The following is a 17,609-nucleotide window of genomic DNA, read 5'->3' on the forward strand; positions in this document are numbered from 1 at the left end:
ATTTAGTCGCCATTTTTCAGCATCTGTTGTCTTTATTTCCCTCCAGCTTAATGTAAGGGAGCCGATATTAATTTACAGACGAGTGAAATAGAAACTAAATGCGTATCATACACTGAACAAACTTCCACGAAAAGAATGAAAGATTGTTTCATTGTTTGTTTTATTAATAGAGCACCAGTTCACAACAACAAAAAACACACAAGCTATGAGAGAGAAGACAAAAGTTTATGACATGAAATTGCTTAGAAGGGCTCAGAGAAGAGCTCAAGAAGATGTGGAGGATGAAGCTCCCGCTGGTCCCAGTGGTAATCGGAGTCCTCCCAGTCTCTGAAGAGCGCAGTCCTAGGAACAGCCAAGGTGCTGCGCAGGACCCTCAAAGCCTCTGGTAGAGGACCCGGGCTGGAAGGATGGATCGCCCGCAGGGGCGGGAGGGGGATGTCTATTATGTTACACAGATTGCCGATAACAAAGGTTCTTGGACCCGCTCTGTGCGCTGTTTACTCGTTTAAAAGCAAAGCACTGGTAACCGTGCTACAGAACAAGGCTAGGCAAGGTTAGCAGGATCAGCAGTGCTCTATGGGTGTGCCAACCTAACGTCTCCAAATTCTGGAGAAGTTACGCCCACATGTGAGCTTTACTGCTGTGCCCGACTTTCCTTCGTCTCAGTTCACGCAGCACAGCCGTCGTCTTATTCCAAAGGTGAGTGACATTCAGCCCACTTTACCGTCAGCTTTGTTCATGCGCCGCTTTCATTTGTTTGTGGCAGCGTGGATTTACTCTCTCGAGAGGGACGCAAAAAGCCGCCAGGTCAGTTCTCGGAACTATGTTTCTGCGGGGAAACTCATTTTAACGGGGCCCAAAGAAGTAAACGCTTTACAACATGTACTACTGTCTTAAACGTTGACTGATAAAGTTTGGTTTTGAAATGTAGCCTGTTGGTTTCCCTGCTGGAGCGCAGGGTGGCGCATGTCTGAGTCTGTCTGTCTGCAGATGTCTCTGAGTGAGAAAAGCGACGAGGAGCTCGGCAGCTTGCTCTCTCAGTATGGCATCAAACACGGACCCATCGTGGGTAAGTACACACACAGGGATCGCAGTTTTGCGCCGTGAAGTGTTTTCCACACACGCAGATTATCCACGTGAGCGCTGTTCTGCATCTGAAACATGAGGAAAATGTTGCGGGAAACTTCCTTCATACTGGAAGTTTATAACGCGAGGCTACCGCTACGTCAGGTCTGGCTTGGTATATGTGGACAGTATGTGGAAACTGCTTACACTGCATCATAAAAATGGATCCACGTGACATTAAAATCATTCATTACAAAATGTCATGTGAACCAAAAAACTGCTTTTAATTCATTCGAGCATTTATTTAAATAAGTGTCTGTACTTTGTTCACATACTGAAGAAGTGTTTTTGTGTGAACACAGACTCCACTCGGCATCTGTATGAGAGGAAGCTTGAAAAGGCGATGGAGCAGGCTTCAGTGAAGACGTCCTCTGATAAGACCTACTACAGAGAGGAAGGTAGGAAGCAGCCTGAGGTAGAAGCCGTCAGTGTTTCAGTCAGAGTGAAGAATACTAAGGATCGGGCTCATTTAGCTCCAATCTTAAACACACAAACGGTGATTGGGTAAAGTCAGGAGACTGTGGTATTTGGTGGTGAACTGTAACTCTCTTCCCTTCATAGTTGTGAATTTGAAGTTTGAATCAGTTAGTGTTATGGAAACAGCAGCAGTGATGATAACTGGTCTGTATGAAGAGGTCAGCCCCAGCAGCTCGCTCTCAGGCTCACTCTGCTCCTCCTGTTTCTGTCCTCTGATCAGATTTGGAGGTGTAACTTTGAGGTAATAGTTGCATGATTTGTGTTTCGTGTTGTTTTTTACAGAGGAGGAAGTTACCTACATCACATACCAGAGTGCAGTGAGTCCTGATTGTCTGCCTACCCCTTTGTTTTTGTGCCAACTCCTCTACTCTGGAAAAAGACAATAATCTTACAATTACTCCTGCTTTCATTTCGACAGGCTACACGTAAGCGCTCTGCCAACACGTGAGTACTGCTATAACCCACACAGAACATCACAAGGCACATTAAAGACACTGATGCAACACGACATCCTGATTAACCTGTTAGCAGAAAAAGAGCAGCAACCTGTTCTGTCGAGATCTGCGAGGCTGAGGTGTTGAGGGTTTATTTAGATCATCACCTGCAAAGTACGTTTACCTTGATTATAATGTGACTCTTTAATGATCTCATGGAGGCCTGTCTTCATTGTCCCCACAAACAACACTAGTGACACTATTTCAGCAGCAAACGCATGACTGAGGAGAGGTTAGAGCCACGGTGTCCAGCACCAGGCCTCGAGGGTCAGGGTCCTGCAGGTTTCAGATGTGTCCTTGATCCATCACTGCTGATTGAAATGGCTAAATGACCTAAACATGTCCTGAGGTTCTCCAGAGGCCTGGTAATGAACTAATCAGGTGTGCTGACCCAGGGTGAGATCTAAAACCTGCAGGACACCGGCCCTCCAGGCCTGGAGTTGGACATCCCTGGGTTAGAGCATCTGGATGAGGCTCTAATTTAAGATCCTCTCGTGCTCTGAGACAATGATGGATCGATGAAGCCGCTCCGCTGACACGTGCATTTCAAACATGGTGCATGCATGTGCATGCACAAATGTGGACATGAAACTATAGTGAAGCAGATTAAACAGAACATGAATCACATAAAAATGATAGTGTGGGTTTGTGGCATTCATGGGTAAACAACATTCACCTTGACTGGCGAGATACTGGTGGTTCTCGATGCACCACTCTCTTTACTAACCATTTAGAAACACCAGTTGCAACCTGCCAACAACCACCAGACTGGTTTACAAACAACTAATACCCAGTTAGCAAACATCGTTCCATTCAGTGTTAACTGTAAAAAGAAGTTAAATGTTGTTTACTTAACTGACAGCACACGGTTAAATAATATTGGTTACTGTAGTATTACCAAGTAATGGGGCAGCACTAGCAGTGTGAGGAACATTAGCAGTGCTGCTTTGCTAGCCCTGCAGGCTAATGTGCACGCCTTTATGCACCGCTCCGGTTGGATAGTTTTAAAGCTGATTATTTTGCACCGCCCACATACAACACTGTGCTTTTATTTCCTCTATGAAATTCTCCCAAACTGCACTGGTGTTATCACACCTCATCTGTGTTATGGTCTACACTACCATGGAAGTAAAACTGAAAGGGCAGATTGTTGTTGTTTAACCAGATGTCAGTCAGTCTTAACCTGCAGGTAAGAACTCTGCAGAGTCACATTTCTTAGTACAGTGTTGTGATTTACACTGTAAGATGATAGGTTGGATTTTCTAGTATTTACACTAACGTTATATTAATCTGTGCAACTTTTTCCTTTATCTCTTGTTGTGTGTACACCAACCAATTGTGTGCTTTGTAACTCACTACACACACGCTATTCAGCCAATCAAATCATTTACATGTGAAAATGGGAGAACTCCAGGAGGTGACGAGGGAAGCAGAGAGATGGTTTACATGTGAAACTCAAACTGCAGCATTTCATTATTTTAGCTTGCTGACGCTGATGCAGCTGCCAGGGTACTTACTGCCATTTGTTCCACGTGAGGGACTTTATCACGTTCTTGACCTTTGTTTGAGGATATTTTGTTTAATTGGACTTGATAACATTTTAATACCCAGCCATCCTTAAACCAAAAAGTGCATGCACCTAACTACCAGTGCAAATCTGTTATGTGTGTTAATAAAATCCACTGTTCTTGTCAGCTCAGAGTCATAATGGTGATGACACGTTGAGGGTAAACCCTGGGGTAACTTTCCCTAAAATGCATCATAAATGTAGTGCAGTGAAACAAACCCAGTGCTGGCTTGAACATTAAGTATTGAACTGTGTGTTTCCTGCACACAGGGTGAAGCGAAGCACTGAGCAACATGGAGTGGAGGGACCAGACGCTGACACAGAGTGAATCCTGCAGTATGAAGCAGTCACATGTTTGAGCTCGTGAGTTTATAGCCGGATCTAACCCACCTCTTCTCCTTTGTGTCTCAGGGCTGCCGTGCAGGTCACCTACAGCTCCACCAATCACACATCTGTACGATCAGGGGAGCCCACTGGAGACAAGTCCACAGGAAGCCTGTGGAAGATGATTCTGGTGCTGCTGCCTTTAGCTGTGTTATCAGCTGTGTGCTACTACGCCTACGCCTACATCGTGTGATGAACAGTGGAAGTTGTTCATTCGGGAATCATCTTCCTTTGGGTGGAAGGATTGTTCCATCGATGTCACATCGAGACTCTATTTTTGAGCTTCACCACTTTTTACTTGGACTCTGCTACAGTAGCTTCAGATTCTGCTGCCCAACTTTAAAGCCAAAGCTTCTAGTGACCAGCCAGTTTTGATTTTGTACACCTGTAATACTGTCAATTATGTTATTAATACAAAAAAAAAAGTGGGACTGTCAGGTAATATCTGTGCTGACCTTGCAGTTATTATTCCTCTGCTGGAATCATTTTACTGTTGAAAATAATACTTATTTATCTGTTACTGGCCTTTGGAGCATCTTCTGTCTGAAACATCTGTTTTAGCTCCTAACATTAAAGCCATCCATTTATCCTTTTTCTTATCCAATTCAGGGTCAAATGTAATTGTTGTATTACAGTTTTAAGGAGTGTTCTTTTTTATTATTTTCTATTTACCCGAGTTTTGAGATGTACTTAATCATGTAGCACCAGAGAAAGAAAACCGAAGAAGATTCAAAACACTGGACTCACACTGACTCGTTGTGTCCACAGTGAAAGTACACAAGTTGATTACAGCGCTGTGTAACAAGTTTACACCTGCCTCTGTCCAGTTTATCCAAACCTGCTCCATAGGATTTAAAATGTTACTTTGTCCTTTAATGACTCAAAAGAATGAAATGCTGTCTTCCTGCTGTTCTGTAAAGTATCACTCCTAAACAGTGTGTGTCAGTGTAACAGTGTGTAATAACAATAATACAGTTTCTTAGTCACTGTAAAGCAGAAAGAATTACACTCTTAATAAAATGTCACTAACAAGAAATGTAACGAGGCAAATTATTAAAGGTATTTTTTGTAAAAATAAAAAAAATCAGAAAATGCAATGAAGACATTTTACGAGAAACCGTATGTCTGCATATCTGACATCATTTTTGTTGCTATGTTGAAAGACCTTAGTGATCTAATGTTTCCATGTTCTTCTGGCTAGAAACAGCAGTAGGCTAAGAATGACAGTAATGTGGATTCTGTGTTATGGTCAATGAGCTGGACTGTTACTGGAATGTCTCAGCAGATGGGATGCTGCGCTAACACACTGACCATGATGTGGTTTAAAGTACTGTGTACCAGCACACCCTGCTTGGGCCCTTCTGGATCTGAAAAATGAAGCCAAATTAAGAAATGCCAAAAAACTGCAGGACCTCTAAGTGCTGCTTAGAGGTCTGCAAACATGCAAACACGTTTTACACGCGGCCTCGAGGCCGCATGTAAAACATCCAGCTGTATAGCATAAAAAGCATGTTTGCAAACCATTACAAACCATTTTGGCCTGTATTAATAGTTTTGATCTTTATTTAAAAAGAGAGAGTAGGGTCATTTCTTTTCTTTTCTGATTAATTGAATTAGGGTACGGCTGCTGTGATAGGTGTCCCAGCCTTCTCACTGTGTGCACACTGCTGGGGCCTGGTGGACTATTTTTACTGAACTGTACCCATAAAACTATGGTCTGCTGTATGGTACAGACCACTGGGGAGTAAAAAGCTCACCAACAATGGTATTAGTCCAGGGGTCTCCCAATCCAGTCCTCGAGGGCCGATGTCCTGCAGGTTTTCGATCTCACCCTTGGTCACCACACCTGAATCCAATGATTGTTTCATTCCCAGGCCTCCGGAGAACTTCAGGACATGTTGAGGAGGTCATTTAGCCTTTAAATCAGCTGTGTTGGATCAAGGACACATCTAAAACCTGCAGGACACCGGTCCTCGAGGCCTGGAGTTCCCCACCACTGATATACAGCGTTCTGCTCTACAAGCCACCTCAGGCTCACCTCAGCCTTTTATCTACTGCCTCTGAAAGATGGCGCCATTGAGCCAGTAAACTTCTACAGATGCATAAATAATAAATACATTGCATCATTTCAGTGCATTAATGAGCCGCTCACGTCCAACCGTTCAAACAAATCACAGAGCAGCGTTTAATGCTATGTGAGCACAACTATGACTTTATTTAGTTAATATTGTATTTAATGTTTACCTCCAATGAAGAATACACATGACGAGCAAGTTGTTTCTCTGTCAGAACACCCGCCATTATCCAAACCGACCTCGGGTTCTTCTTCGTGGGTTTTATTGGCGGTTGTCAAACAGCGACCGTGTGCATTACCGCCATCCTTCGGCGTGACGTGAGGACCAGAGGAAAGCCACTCAGGAATGTCGGCTGATGTTTACACGGGGTGCTGTTCCTGACAGTCCTCAAGGGATTTATGTCTCTTACCAAAGTCAAACTAGACATCTTTTCTTTGATATTTTATCCTATAAATCAATACGCTGTGAATCCAGCTGCCCTCAGAGAAAGAAAACAAAAATCAAAGGCTAGCAGATAAATTAGTCTGTCTGAGAAAATGCAATATAGCCTGATATCGTTCATTTCTTCAGTTCTTTTACAGTATATCAATAAGATCCACTTTCACTTTCACTTTACTGGGGCTTTGCATCAGTCGCTTTTTCCCAACTTCATATTTCTGACAGCGTCATCAAACATGTTCTGTGGTTTCATCTTCTCCACAACTGCATTTCCCCTCACGGTGGGTTCTTATCATAAATAATGTGCCAAAACGTTATTACCTGCCTGTTTTCACAGTGGGTAGTTGTTGGTAGGACTGCGTGAGCAGGGCAACAGAAGCTTTGACCTTTGGGGTCCCTGTATGGGCCTACAAAATTATTCTGGATGGGTTTTCTAAAACCTGCCGTGGTCCGGTTCCTTAATAACATTTCTTTTAGTCAAGTCATATCATGAAAGCAACAATAGCCTGAAATGGCCAAATGAATGCGATGCAAGAAAAAAGTGCAGTGTCTAAAACTAAACAGCGTGAATTTATAGAGTATGAAAATAAACTGTGATCATCACCATAGCCAAAGAAAGCTCGTTTATGACCAGCATCATGTAAATAAGCGCTCTGTAGAACCATCGCTCCATCCTCCAATCCAGCAGGTGGCGTCAGCGTGCCGGCAGGGTGAACGTCAGCCGCAAACGAAGCCGAAGAAAACGTCAGCGTCATTTCCTGGATGCTGTGCGACAAGCGACGGTAAAACTCGAAGCTCTGAACGCGGTCCTCTGTCATATAAATCTGCGTGTGGTCTCTGCGTGAGGCGAGCGGCTTTTCCCGGTGAGTGAGAGATTGAGCGTGAGGTCCGGAGCGCGCACAATGAAGAAAAAGGGCTCTGAGAAAAAACGCCATGTGGTAGCCTGGCTTAACAAAGCGGAGTGGGATCAGGTTCGGGACTACCTTTACTCGATGGACTCCTCTCTGCAGAGGTTTGCGTTAGAGAGGATATCGGCTTGGAGGGCCAGGTGCGCTAATAGTTTTCCCGTGGCCGTGGACTGCACGGCGGACCTCGTGCGCTGCCAGGTGCGGGACCGGTCCGGACAGCTTACCGGAGATGACTTGATCCTGATGTACGGGACGGCCCTGGTAAGATTTGTTAATCTTATCACGGAGCGCCAGCAGGGGAGAACGGCCCGGCCGCTGAGGCGATTGGCTGGAAACTTGAACATCCCCGAGTGGGTGGTGGATCTGAGGCACGAAATCACGCATCGGACGCTTCCTTCTTTGAAATGGTGCCGAAAGGGATGTAAGGTGGTCCTGGAGTGGCTCCAGCAGGAGTTTTGGTCCAGACAGCTGGGAGGAGCCCTCGATGAGCGCTGGGACTTGCAGTCGGATGGCGAGGATGAGGAAGCGGACGTCAAGCGCCAGGAAGATGAGCTCGCTGCCAGGCAGAAAGAAGTGGATGCCTACAGAAACGCTCGGGAGCTGCTGATCTCTTATGAGAAGGACCAGTACCAAGCTTTTGATGATGGGTCTCCTGAAGACAAGGAGAAGAGCTTGTGGCAGGCCCCCTTAGCAGACATGAGTTGGTTGCTGGGTGAGATCAAGCAGTTTGCACTGGACTCCAGTGAGCTGTTGATTGATGTGCTGCTGGAAGACGGTTTTCTTGTTCCTACCATGGAGCAGCTGGAAACATTAGGCTGTGCAACCTCTGACAGTGCCAGTCCCACTGAGCCCAGAGTCCCACAAACCTTCCTGCGCTTTTGGCTGCCCCTGCTAAAGATGCTTAACTCTCCATCTTTCATTCACCTCTTCCTGGAGAAGCTCTTTGTGGAACTGAAGCTGCTCAGCAAAGAGCCCAACGGTCACAGGTGTTTCTATATTTCTGCATGGATTTCAGAAGTCCTCCTCTGCAACAACAACAAATTTGAATATCATTTTGAGACAAAGTTGCAGAAGAAAGCCAGAACGAAGGACAGGATTTTCATCAACCGCATCCAGCTGAGGTGGCAGCAGCTTCTCTCTGCATGTCTGGATGCCCCCTGCATCAGCACACCTCACCTGATCCAGCTAGTCCTGGATGACATGGAGCATCCCCCCCCTCAGGAAACCAGAGAGAAGCTGTTCCAGCTCTGCTCCATCTACACACAGACAGAGCGCTCAGAGGCCAGCACACCTCTGCAGCAGAAGCAGCAGCAGCCCATATATACTGTGAGGATGCTGCTGGACCAGATGCAACACTCCCGGCAGGACGCCCGTCCCTTGCATTCCTCACCGATGGACTCGGAGAGAAGTGAGGAGCGCAAATGGGCAGACGTGCAGGCTGAAAGAGCACTTGCCCTCAGAGGTTCTCCGTGGCAGGTGTGCACTGATAATGTCACATGGAAGAACTATGCCCTTGGTAAAGTTCCTGGACAGTCGGACGACCCGTCGTGCCTCATGGTGGACAATTATTCGATAATGACTGTGTTTGACCAGCCAGTGGAGCTGGAGAGCAGTGCGACACGTAGCAGCATCCCCGGGGCCTCGGCTCCAGCCCGGCCAGCTGAGGGCCTCCTCTGGAGCAACAGCGAGCTCAACAAACTGAAATGTGGACTGAAGCTTTTTTAAGTCTCATTCCAGCCTCCGCTGACTCTTGTTGTGCTAGAAGCAGTTTTGAAGCAAAAATACAATGTTCAGAAGACAAAATGTTGTGGGAGCTTTAACCATGAGCACAGTGCAGGTTCAGCAGTTGTGATTGTTTCTGTCCAGTCGAGCTCGTTAACTAAACATGTTGGCAGAAGCAGAAATAAAACGTTCAGAAGACAAAATGTTCTGATTTAACAAAATGAGGTGTTTGATTACTCTGTGTCTTCAAATGAACCATGCTCTTTGCAAGTGTGTGACATTTAATAGACCAAACAATACATCTGAATCCTGAAAACTGATCATCTGATGAACTGACACTGAAAATATGTCGTAGTTGTGGTCATTTGGGCCAGGTGGAAGCCTTTATGTTCTTTGTGTATGTTGTTAGTAGGTGGCAGAGAAAAACGTTTAACACATTCTCTGCATGCTGGAAAGTGAAATAAAAAGAGTTTATTAATCCCTGCGGAAATTCTGTGGTTACAGTCGCTCCGAGTCAATAAGAGCAGTAACACTGAACAAAATTAAATAACACAAAACATTACACAGTTACAAAATATAAGGTGTAGCTGTAATATATATAAATAGCTCCATTATAAATGTCCAAAATATTGCAGAGGAGAAATATATATCATTGACATTTTAGGCTAAACTGTAACAAATTGTTATTTTCACCGTAGAACAAAAGTGTGTGTTGTGCATTAGATGGAGGAGCTGTGCAGGGAGGTATCCACAGCCAGGAATGATTTCCTGTGTCGTTCACTGGTGCATTCTGGGTAATCTCAGTCTCACAGACCGTCCCACTCCACAGCCTCTCACTTCCGGCCTTCATAGTATTCATACAGGTACTGTATAGTTTGGTCAGTTCAGCGCTGACTGTGCTGTGAGCACAGTGCAGGTTGAGCTTCTGATATGAAGAGTCTGTTTATTTTGTTTCCATACAGCTGATCAGAGTTATTTTCACCCAAGGTCATTCACTAAAACAATATGTAAACCCCCCAACCTGTTAAAAAAATAATGCTTTTTTGCCATTAAATTCTATTGCATGCCATTGATCACACAGATTTAATGGACATTAACTGGAATCAGAGAAACCTTATTCATCGTAGAGCAGCAAATATACAACAAACTCGAAGCAGAGACATTGTAAGATAAATATTAAGCTGACTTGATGAATACAGAGATGTAGGTATGAATATAAATAAGGACAAATATATGTCGTGGTGTACAAAAGTGACGGTGCACTGAGGTGAATGAAGTCTTTACCTGTGCCCTTGTTCTTCTCTTTTGTGGAACTGCCCCAAATGATTTGTGTTATGGCTCTTCACAACAATTGTACTTTCCTTTAAACATGATTTTAGAATAGAATTAGATTCTAAAAAATAATTCTAGGAAATCTTTAAGCTGAAGCGTGTCGTTCTTCTGCTACTTCTTATCTCTGGGAATGTTAAACCACATCATATCCATCTTGGTCGCTTATGTTCCATGATGGATATGCTCCGTGTATGGGCACATTGGACTGGTTAAACAAATCTATTACAAGTAGGCTTATAAGTATTGATGGCTATAATGTATATAGGACAGATCAACCCAAAAAAGGTGGAGGTACTGTGATATTTGTCAAAAGCAAGTTCCATGTAGACGTCCTGTTCTGAGTCAGTGAGTCAGCAATCTGACCTGTTGGCCCTCGAGGCCTCCAAACGTTTGCACATCACAGTTGATTTTGCTATAGAACACCCTCAGGTGTTAGTGATGCCGTACACTCTTCAACGAAGCTTTTATCTGATTTGAAAGTTAACAAAATACTTCTTATGTGAGACTTGAATTGTAACTGGCTACATCCAGTCTGAAATGAATTCAAAGCTGCTGTAACTCGTTGATATTGGCCTAGGTTCAAATGTCCAGAAATATTACAAATGTTCCACATAAATACACGGCTGCATCAGTGTTTGCAAATGACAATAGAATAGAATAGAGTAGAATGGCCTTTTACTGTCCTTGTACAAGCAAAATGCCATGATAGGTGCTGCACGCTGACTGTGCAGCAGTAAAATATAAACAGTAAGACAGCAGGAATGAATATGGAGTAAAATATGTCACATTTATGCGTCGTGACATCCAGTTTTGTGGGACTGCATGCACTGAAGTGACCAAAGTATTGCGAGCGTCCTGCATCACCGTGTTTTCTCGTGTTCCTGCGCTGTAATTTGCCTTCAATTCAATTCAATTTTATTTATACAGCGCCAAATCACAAAAGCAGTCGCCTCAAGACCCTACAATAATAGATACAGAAAAAACCCAACAATCACATGACCCCCTATGAGCAAGCACTTTGGCGACAGTGGGAAGGAAAAACTCCCTTTTAACAGGAAGAAACCTCCGTCAGAACCAGGCTCAGGGAGGGGCGGCCATCTGCTGCCACCGGTTGGGGTGAGAGAAGGAAGACAGGATAAAGACATGCTGTGGAAGAGAGACAGAGATTAATAGCAGATATGATTCAATGCAGAGAGGTCTGTTAACACACAGTGAGTGAGAAAGGTGACTGGAAAGAAAAAACTCAATGCATTATGGGAATCCCCCGGCAGCCTACGTTTATTGCAGCATAACTAAGGGAGGATTCAGGGTCACCTGGTCCAGCCCTAACTATATGCTTTAGCAAAAAGGAAAGTTTGAAGCCTAATCTTAAAAGTAGAGATAGTGTCTGTCTCCCGAATCCAAACTGGAAGCTGGTTCCACAGAAGAGGGGCCTGAAAACTGAAGGCTCTGCCTCCCATTCTACTTTTAAATACTCTAGGAACAACAAGTAAGCCTGCAGTGCGAGAGCGAAGTGCTCTAATAGGGTGATATGGTACTACAAGGTCATTAAGATAAGATGGGGCCTGATTATTTAAGACCTTGTATGTGAGGAGCAGGATTTTGAATTCTGGATTTAACAGGGAGCCAATGAAGGGAAGCCAATACAGGAGAAATCTGCTCTCTCTTTCTAGTCCCTGTCAGGACTCTTGCTGCAGCATTTTGGATTAACTGAAGGCTTTTCAGGGAGTTTTTAGGACATCCTGATAATAATGAATTACAGTAGTCCAGCCTGGAAGTAATAAATGCATGAACTACAGGGAGTGCAGAATTATTAGGCAAATGAGTATTTTGTCCACATCATCCTCTTCATGCATGTTGTCTTACTCCAAGCTGTATAGGCTCGAAAGCCTACTACCAATTAAGCATATTAGGTGATGTGCATCTCTGTAATGAGAAGGGGTGTGGTCTAATGACATCAACACCCTATATCAGGTGTGCATAATTATTAGGCAACTTCCTTTCCTTTGGCAAAATGGGTCAAAAGAAGGACTTGACAGGCTCAGAAAAGTCAAAAATAGTGAGATATCTTGCAGAGGGATGCAGCAGTCTCAAAATTGCAAAGCTTCTGAAGCGTGATCATCGAACAATCAAGCGTTTCATTCAAAATAGTCAACAGGGTCGCAAGAAGCGTGTGGAAAAACCAAGGCGCAAAATAACTGCCCATGAACTGAGAAAAGTCAAGCATGCAGCTGCCAACATGCCACTTGCCACCAGTTTGGCCATATTTCAGAGCTGCAACATCACTGGAGTGCCCAAAAGCACAAGGTGTGCAATACTCAGAGACATGGCCAAGGTAAGAAAGGCTGAAAGACGACCACCACTGAACAAGACACACAAGCTGAAACGTCAAGACTGGGCCAAGAAATATCTCAAGACTGATTTTTCTAAGGTTTTATGGACTGATGAAATGAGAGTGAGTCTTGATGGGCCAGATGGATGGGCCCGTGGCTGGATTGGTAAAGGGCAGAGAGCTCTAGTCCGACTCAGACGCCAGCAAGGTGGAGGTGGAGTACTGGTTTGGGCTGGTATCATCAAAGATGAGCTTGTGGGGCCTTTTCGGGTTGAGGATGGAGTCAAGCTCAACTCCCAGTCCTACTGCCAGTTTCTGGAAAACACCTTCTTCAAGCAGTGGTACCGGAAGAAGTCTGCATCCTTCAAGAAAAACATGATTTTCATGCAGGACAATGCTCAATCACACACGTCCAAGTACTCCACAGCGTGGCTGGCAAGAAAGGGTATAAAAGAAGAAAAACTAATGACATGGCCTCCTTGTTCACCTGATCTGAACCCCATTGAGAACCTGTGGTCCATCATCAAATGTGAGATTTACAAGGAGGGAAAACAGTACACCTCTCTGAACAGTGTCTGGGAGGCTGTGGTTGCTGCTGCACGCAATGTTGATGGTGAACAGATCAAAACACTGACAGAATCCATGGATGGCAGGCTTTTGAGTGTCCTTGCAAAGAAAGGTGGCTATATTGGTCGCTGATTTGTTTTTGTTTTGTTTTTGAATGTCAGAAATGTATATTTGTGAATGTGGAGATGTTATATTGGTTTCACTGGTAAAAATAAATAATTGAAATGGGTATATATTTGTTTTTTGTTAAGTTGCCTAATAATTATGCACAGTAATAGTCACCTGCACACACAGATATCCCCCTAAAACAGCTAAAACTAAAAACAAACTAAAAACTACTTCCAAAAACATTCAGCTTTGATATTAATGAGTTTTTTGGGTTCATTGAGAACATGGTTGTTGTTCAATAATAAAATTATTCCTCAAAAATACAACTTGCCTAATAATTCTGCACTCCCTGTAGTTTTTCAGCGTCACTTCTTCCTTTCATTAAAATCACAATCAATCTGAGATTCACATCCTCTTGTCATTTTTTCACTACGCAGAAGAGAGACCCCCCCCGAACTTATCCTGCTCTTTAAAAAGTTACGAAGAAACTTCAATCAGTTCTTTAGCAGCAATCATCATTTACTTTGTCCCACACTGCAGCCTCTCCGTCACAGCTGACCAGGTGCAAAGTCAGCTGAGGAAGATGAAAACCAGGAAGGCCACGGGTCCAGATGGAATCAGCTCCAGACTATTGAGGGACTGTGCAGATCAACTCTGTGAGGTTACCACATCCATCTTTAACCTCAGTCTCAGCCTGGAGAGGGGCTGTCAGACTCTATAATGCAGCTCAACATTCTTTGATCATCTTACTCACCAGCTTGTTTGTGTACTGCACAATTAATACATAGCTCTGTGCATTGTTACCTGTATATACGAACTTCAGTTGCTTATGTATATAGGAACAGTTTGTGTCTTCCTTTTATATTTTATATTGCCCCTGCTATAAGAACTGTAACACCCACATTTCTCATCCGTGGGATAATAAAGGTTTATTCTATTCTTTTCTATTCTAAAAATACTTTGAAAGTATTTTTCACTCAAACTGGAATAACACAGAGAGAAGCACAGCTGTTCTTTAAGCCATTTTCATTCAGACAAAGTCAATGATGTCACTTGCCAATGAAGACGAGCAGCAGCCCCACTATGACCTGTAACGCGGTGGACAGGGTCAGCAGCACGATGAGGGGGACATAGAAACGATACTGCGGACCCACATAAAGGACGGCCTTCAGCTGAGACGAGTTGGCCATGAGCAAGGCCACGTCCAACATGCTCTGAGCTGCACTCTTCTTAGTGGCGTAGTGATTCATGTCAAAAGGTCGGAGTGCTTTTCTAGGCTGGGCCTGTGAGAGGACAGGTTAGGTACGAGAGCAGGAACACAAATGCAAAGTCAAATAACTTTTCACAATGTTTCTCCTCTCTTTAACAGTGTGACGTCTCTGCACACGTGTCCACGCTTTTTTCCACGCACGTTTAGTTACCTGTCCCTGGGGTGTGGCATTAAGGACAAAGGTAGGAGTGGCAGAATAACATATGTTGACTCACCTGAGCTAACATGTGCTAACATGCAAAGAGGTGTGGTTTTCTACATACCTGCCAACTTATCACATGAAAACATGCATGTGTGGAGAACAATTGAACTGGTCCTGTGTCTGAGCTGATAAATCCAGGTGACCGCCGCCATGTATCTCAGAAATACTGGGAGAAAGTTTCAACCAGCTGAGACATTTACTTAAGTCCAGCTGTGTAGCACAAGGGTGTGAGACGTCACACCGGGGTGCAGCCCTGTCTCAGCCCCAAAGCTATCATTCAGCTCTCTGTACAGCTGATGAGTGGAACAGACACTGGAGAGGGGTCGTTCCTATTTTCTCTCCCTGTTATCATGGACTTTAATAGCATAATGATGAAGTGACACTGAACTGAATCATTAATCTTTTTGTTTTTTGTGACTTTGCCATTCTGATTGTTCTTCGAGGTTGATGTGATGTCAGGGATTAGTGCTGCATGCTCAAACATCCAGGTAAATCCCAAAAGGTTGGTTCTGTTCACCTGAACATTCTCAGTTTTCATCACTGTACAGGTTATCTTTGTTATAGCATAGCCTGCACATGCCTGACGTGGATCTGAGCATTAAGAGAACACATAGTTACTTTCAGCTACTTTAAAGCAGGTTCAGAATGCCCATTGCTAGCTTCACCATATAAATAAATCAGGAATAACAAAAGCCAAAGACATTAAGACGGCACGGCCCCAGCCTTTGTTAAATTTATCGGTAGGATGAGATTAAAAGAGACTTCTTAAGCTCACATCAAATACCTTAATTTTATTATTGAATCACAGTTCAACATGATCCATATTTATCTCATGCTGGGCCTTTGTGTTCATCGAAGGTCAAAAATGAGCTGTTTTAGCCTTTTTGATCCACCTTTCTTTTGGCTCCTCAGAAACAGAAATGTAGAACATCATGTGGATGAGACTAAAGTCCTGCTAGAAAGAAGCTACACCTGGTTCTATGAAAAAGCCCCATGTCTAAATGATCGGTGGGGAGAGAGCCACAGCTTTACTTTTGCTTCAGAAGTTTGGTCAGTTTGCCCCAAGACAGGATAAAAAGTTTGTTTTTCCCCACACAAGCTATAATTCCATATACAATTCTGCCGTTACCTTCAGTAACAGCTTCATGATGTGCTGACAGAAACTGGACAAACTTTACGCATTTCAGCTACGAGCACCGTGGCCCCCGAGGGCAGAGAGGACGAGACAGGCTTGATGCTTACCTCTATGTCGCCCAGTTTATTTAGAGCCATGTCCTCTGCATTAAGCGTGTGCTCTGCCATTCTTCTTTCTGCTGCTGGAGTCTGTGCTGTACTGGCTGCAGAAAAACTCGAGGCTGGAGACAGGATCAAGTCTGGCTGCTCCTCCTGTAGGATTGTTAAGCAACTCCCACTGCATGCCCCTCTGTCACTTTCCAACACTCGTGTCATTCATAATACAAGAACTTTGAGCCCTTTAACTGGAGTATCTCATCTTTCTCAAATGTCTTGTCTTTTAATATCGCTGTACACAAATCAACACGAATCAGTGTGCCAGCCTGCCTGCAGCAATGAGAAGAATTATACGTCCTTTACTGAGGTGCTCTGTTGGGTTCACAAGGGATTTGTTATCCTTTTGTTCCCATTATGATGGATTCAGACCAGTTTAAAACCTAAAAACTGTCTATTTCTGTGATTAGAAAAGTTTCAACATTTCACCAAAAGTGAAGAGTTCAGCTGTTTTTAGATCTCTTTAACCATAATAACATTTCTCTGCTCCTGATTTTAGATTTTTATTTATTAGACTGTGTTCCAATCTCATACTGGGTGTACGAGCTGGACAGACTGGTTTAGCTCCCCTCTGCTTTTGTTTCAGCCAGTGTCTTTGGAAAGGCTCCCCTTGTAAACAGGGTGGATGAGATAGCTGCTCTCTGTCACATGAAGCAGGCTGAGTAGAACTGTGTGAAATAGAGTGGCTGGTGGTCTGAAGGCTGAATATTTGAATCACACTCCTGTACATGAGCTTGAAGCCATATATACATGAGATATAAAACAAGGATAAGTTGAGCTCACGTTTATCTAATAAGACCTTTGAACTACTGTTAATAATTGTGGCGTGATAAACAATGTTTTCATTTCTGTTTTCTTAACATGTAGTCGAGTGTTTAACAAAATATAGAACAATAAATGTGAATTTCACAGTACTCAGTTACAGATCAGGAGAGTAGATTTCTAATTGAATAGCAGTATATATGACCCAGATACTGATGACCCCCTCATTCTTCCATGTTTGTTACTCTCTGAGCACCTAGACTGTGCCCTTGTTCTCTGAGGCGACTTCAGCTTTGGACTAATGAAGACGTGAACAGGCTCAATACAGCAGGAACTCGACTGTCCACCAGTTACCCTGTATTTATACATGTGTAATGACGAAGTTGAATCCTAATAATCAGACAGTACATGAGTGATTTTGGTCTTTGCGACGCATGGCGCTTCCCTCACCCCAACTGTAGGGAACATACTCTCTTCCCACTCTGGTCTGGAGTACTTCCCAGCACGACTGCAGTGAGATGTGATGTGACCACTGAGTGTAAAATGGTCAGTTTCAGTA

The 17,609-nt window shown here is 43.8% G+C and overlaps 3 protein-coding genes across 5 annotated transcripts; 2 read left to right on the forward strand and 1 right to left on the reverse strand.

Annotated features, from left to right (window-relative positions):
- Window positions 1–104: 104 nt before the first annotated feature.
- emd (emerin) lies at window positions 105–5,182 on the forward strand. 3 transcript variants are annotated; one of them, XM_084916473.1, is made up of 7 exons: window positions 105–807; window positions 991–1,069; window positions 1,428–1,523; window positions 1,885–1,919; window positions 2,021–2,046; window positions 3,934–3,987; window positions 4,075–5,182. In XM_084916473.1, the coding sequence occupies exons 1-7, from the start codon at window positions 739–741 to the stop codon at window positions 4,238–4,240; spliced, it is 525 nt and encodes a 174-aa protein (XP_084772599.1). In that variant the 5' UTR covers window positions 105–738; the 3' UTR covers window positions 4,241–5,182. The 3 variants fall into 3 exon arrangements, with proteins under 3 accessions (XP_084772599.1, XP_084772600.1, XP_084772601.1); XM_084916474.1 differs by having other exon boundaries at window positions 105–699; window positions 959–1,069; XM_084916475.1 differs by having other exon boundaries at window positions 105–699.
- Window positions 5,183–7,298: 2,116 nt separating this feature from the next.
- las1l (LAS1 like ribosome biogenesis factor) lies at window positions 7,299–10,264 on the forward strand. Its single transcript, XM_084916471.1, has one exon. It carries the CDS (start codon window positions 7,463–7,465, stop codon window positions 9,191–9,193), a length of 1,731 nt encoding a protein of 576 aa, XP_084772597.1. The 5' UTR covers window positions 7,299–7,462; the 3' UTR covers window positions 9,194–10,264.
- A 4,269-nt stretch (window positions 10,265–14,533) lies between these two features.
- LOC146364446 (ninjurin-1-like) lies at window positions 14,534–17,532 on the reverse strand. The gene is made up of 2 exons (XM_084916477.1): window positions 16,244–17,532; window positions 14,534–14,812 (listed from the first exon to the last, which is right to left on the reverse strand). The coding sequence occupies exons 1-2, from the start codon at window positions 16,448–16,450 to the stop codon at window positions 14,579–14,581; spliced, it is 441 nt and encodes a 146-aa protein (XP_084772603.1). The 5' UTR covers window positions 16,451–17,532; the 3' UTR covers window positions 14,534–14,578.
- Between the last annotated feature and the right edge of the window lie 77 nt (window positions 17,533–17,609).

The sequence above is a fragment of the Perissodus microlepis genome, chromosome 20 (assembly GCF_051167445.1).
Source record: "Perissodus microlepis isolate ML-2025 ecotype Zambia chromosome 20, ASM5116744v1, whole genome shotgun sequence".
Taxonomy (NCBI): Eukaryota; Metazoa; Chordata; class Actinopteri; order Cichliformes; family Cichlidae; genus Perissodus; species Perissodus microlepis.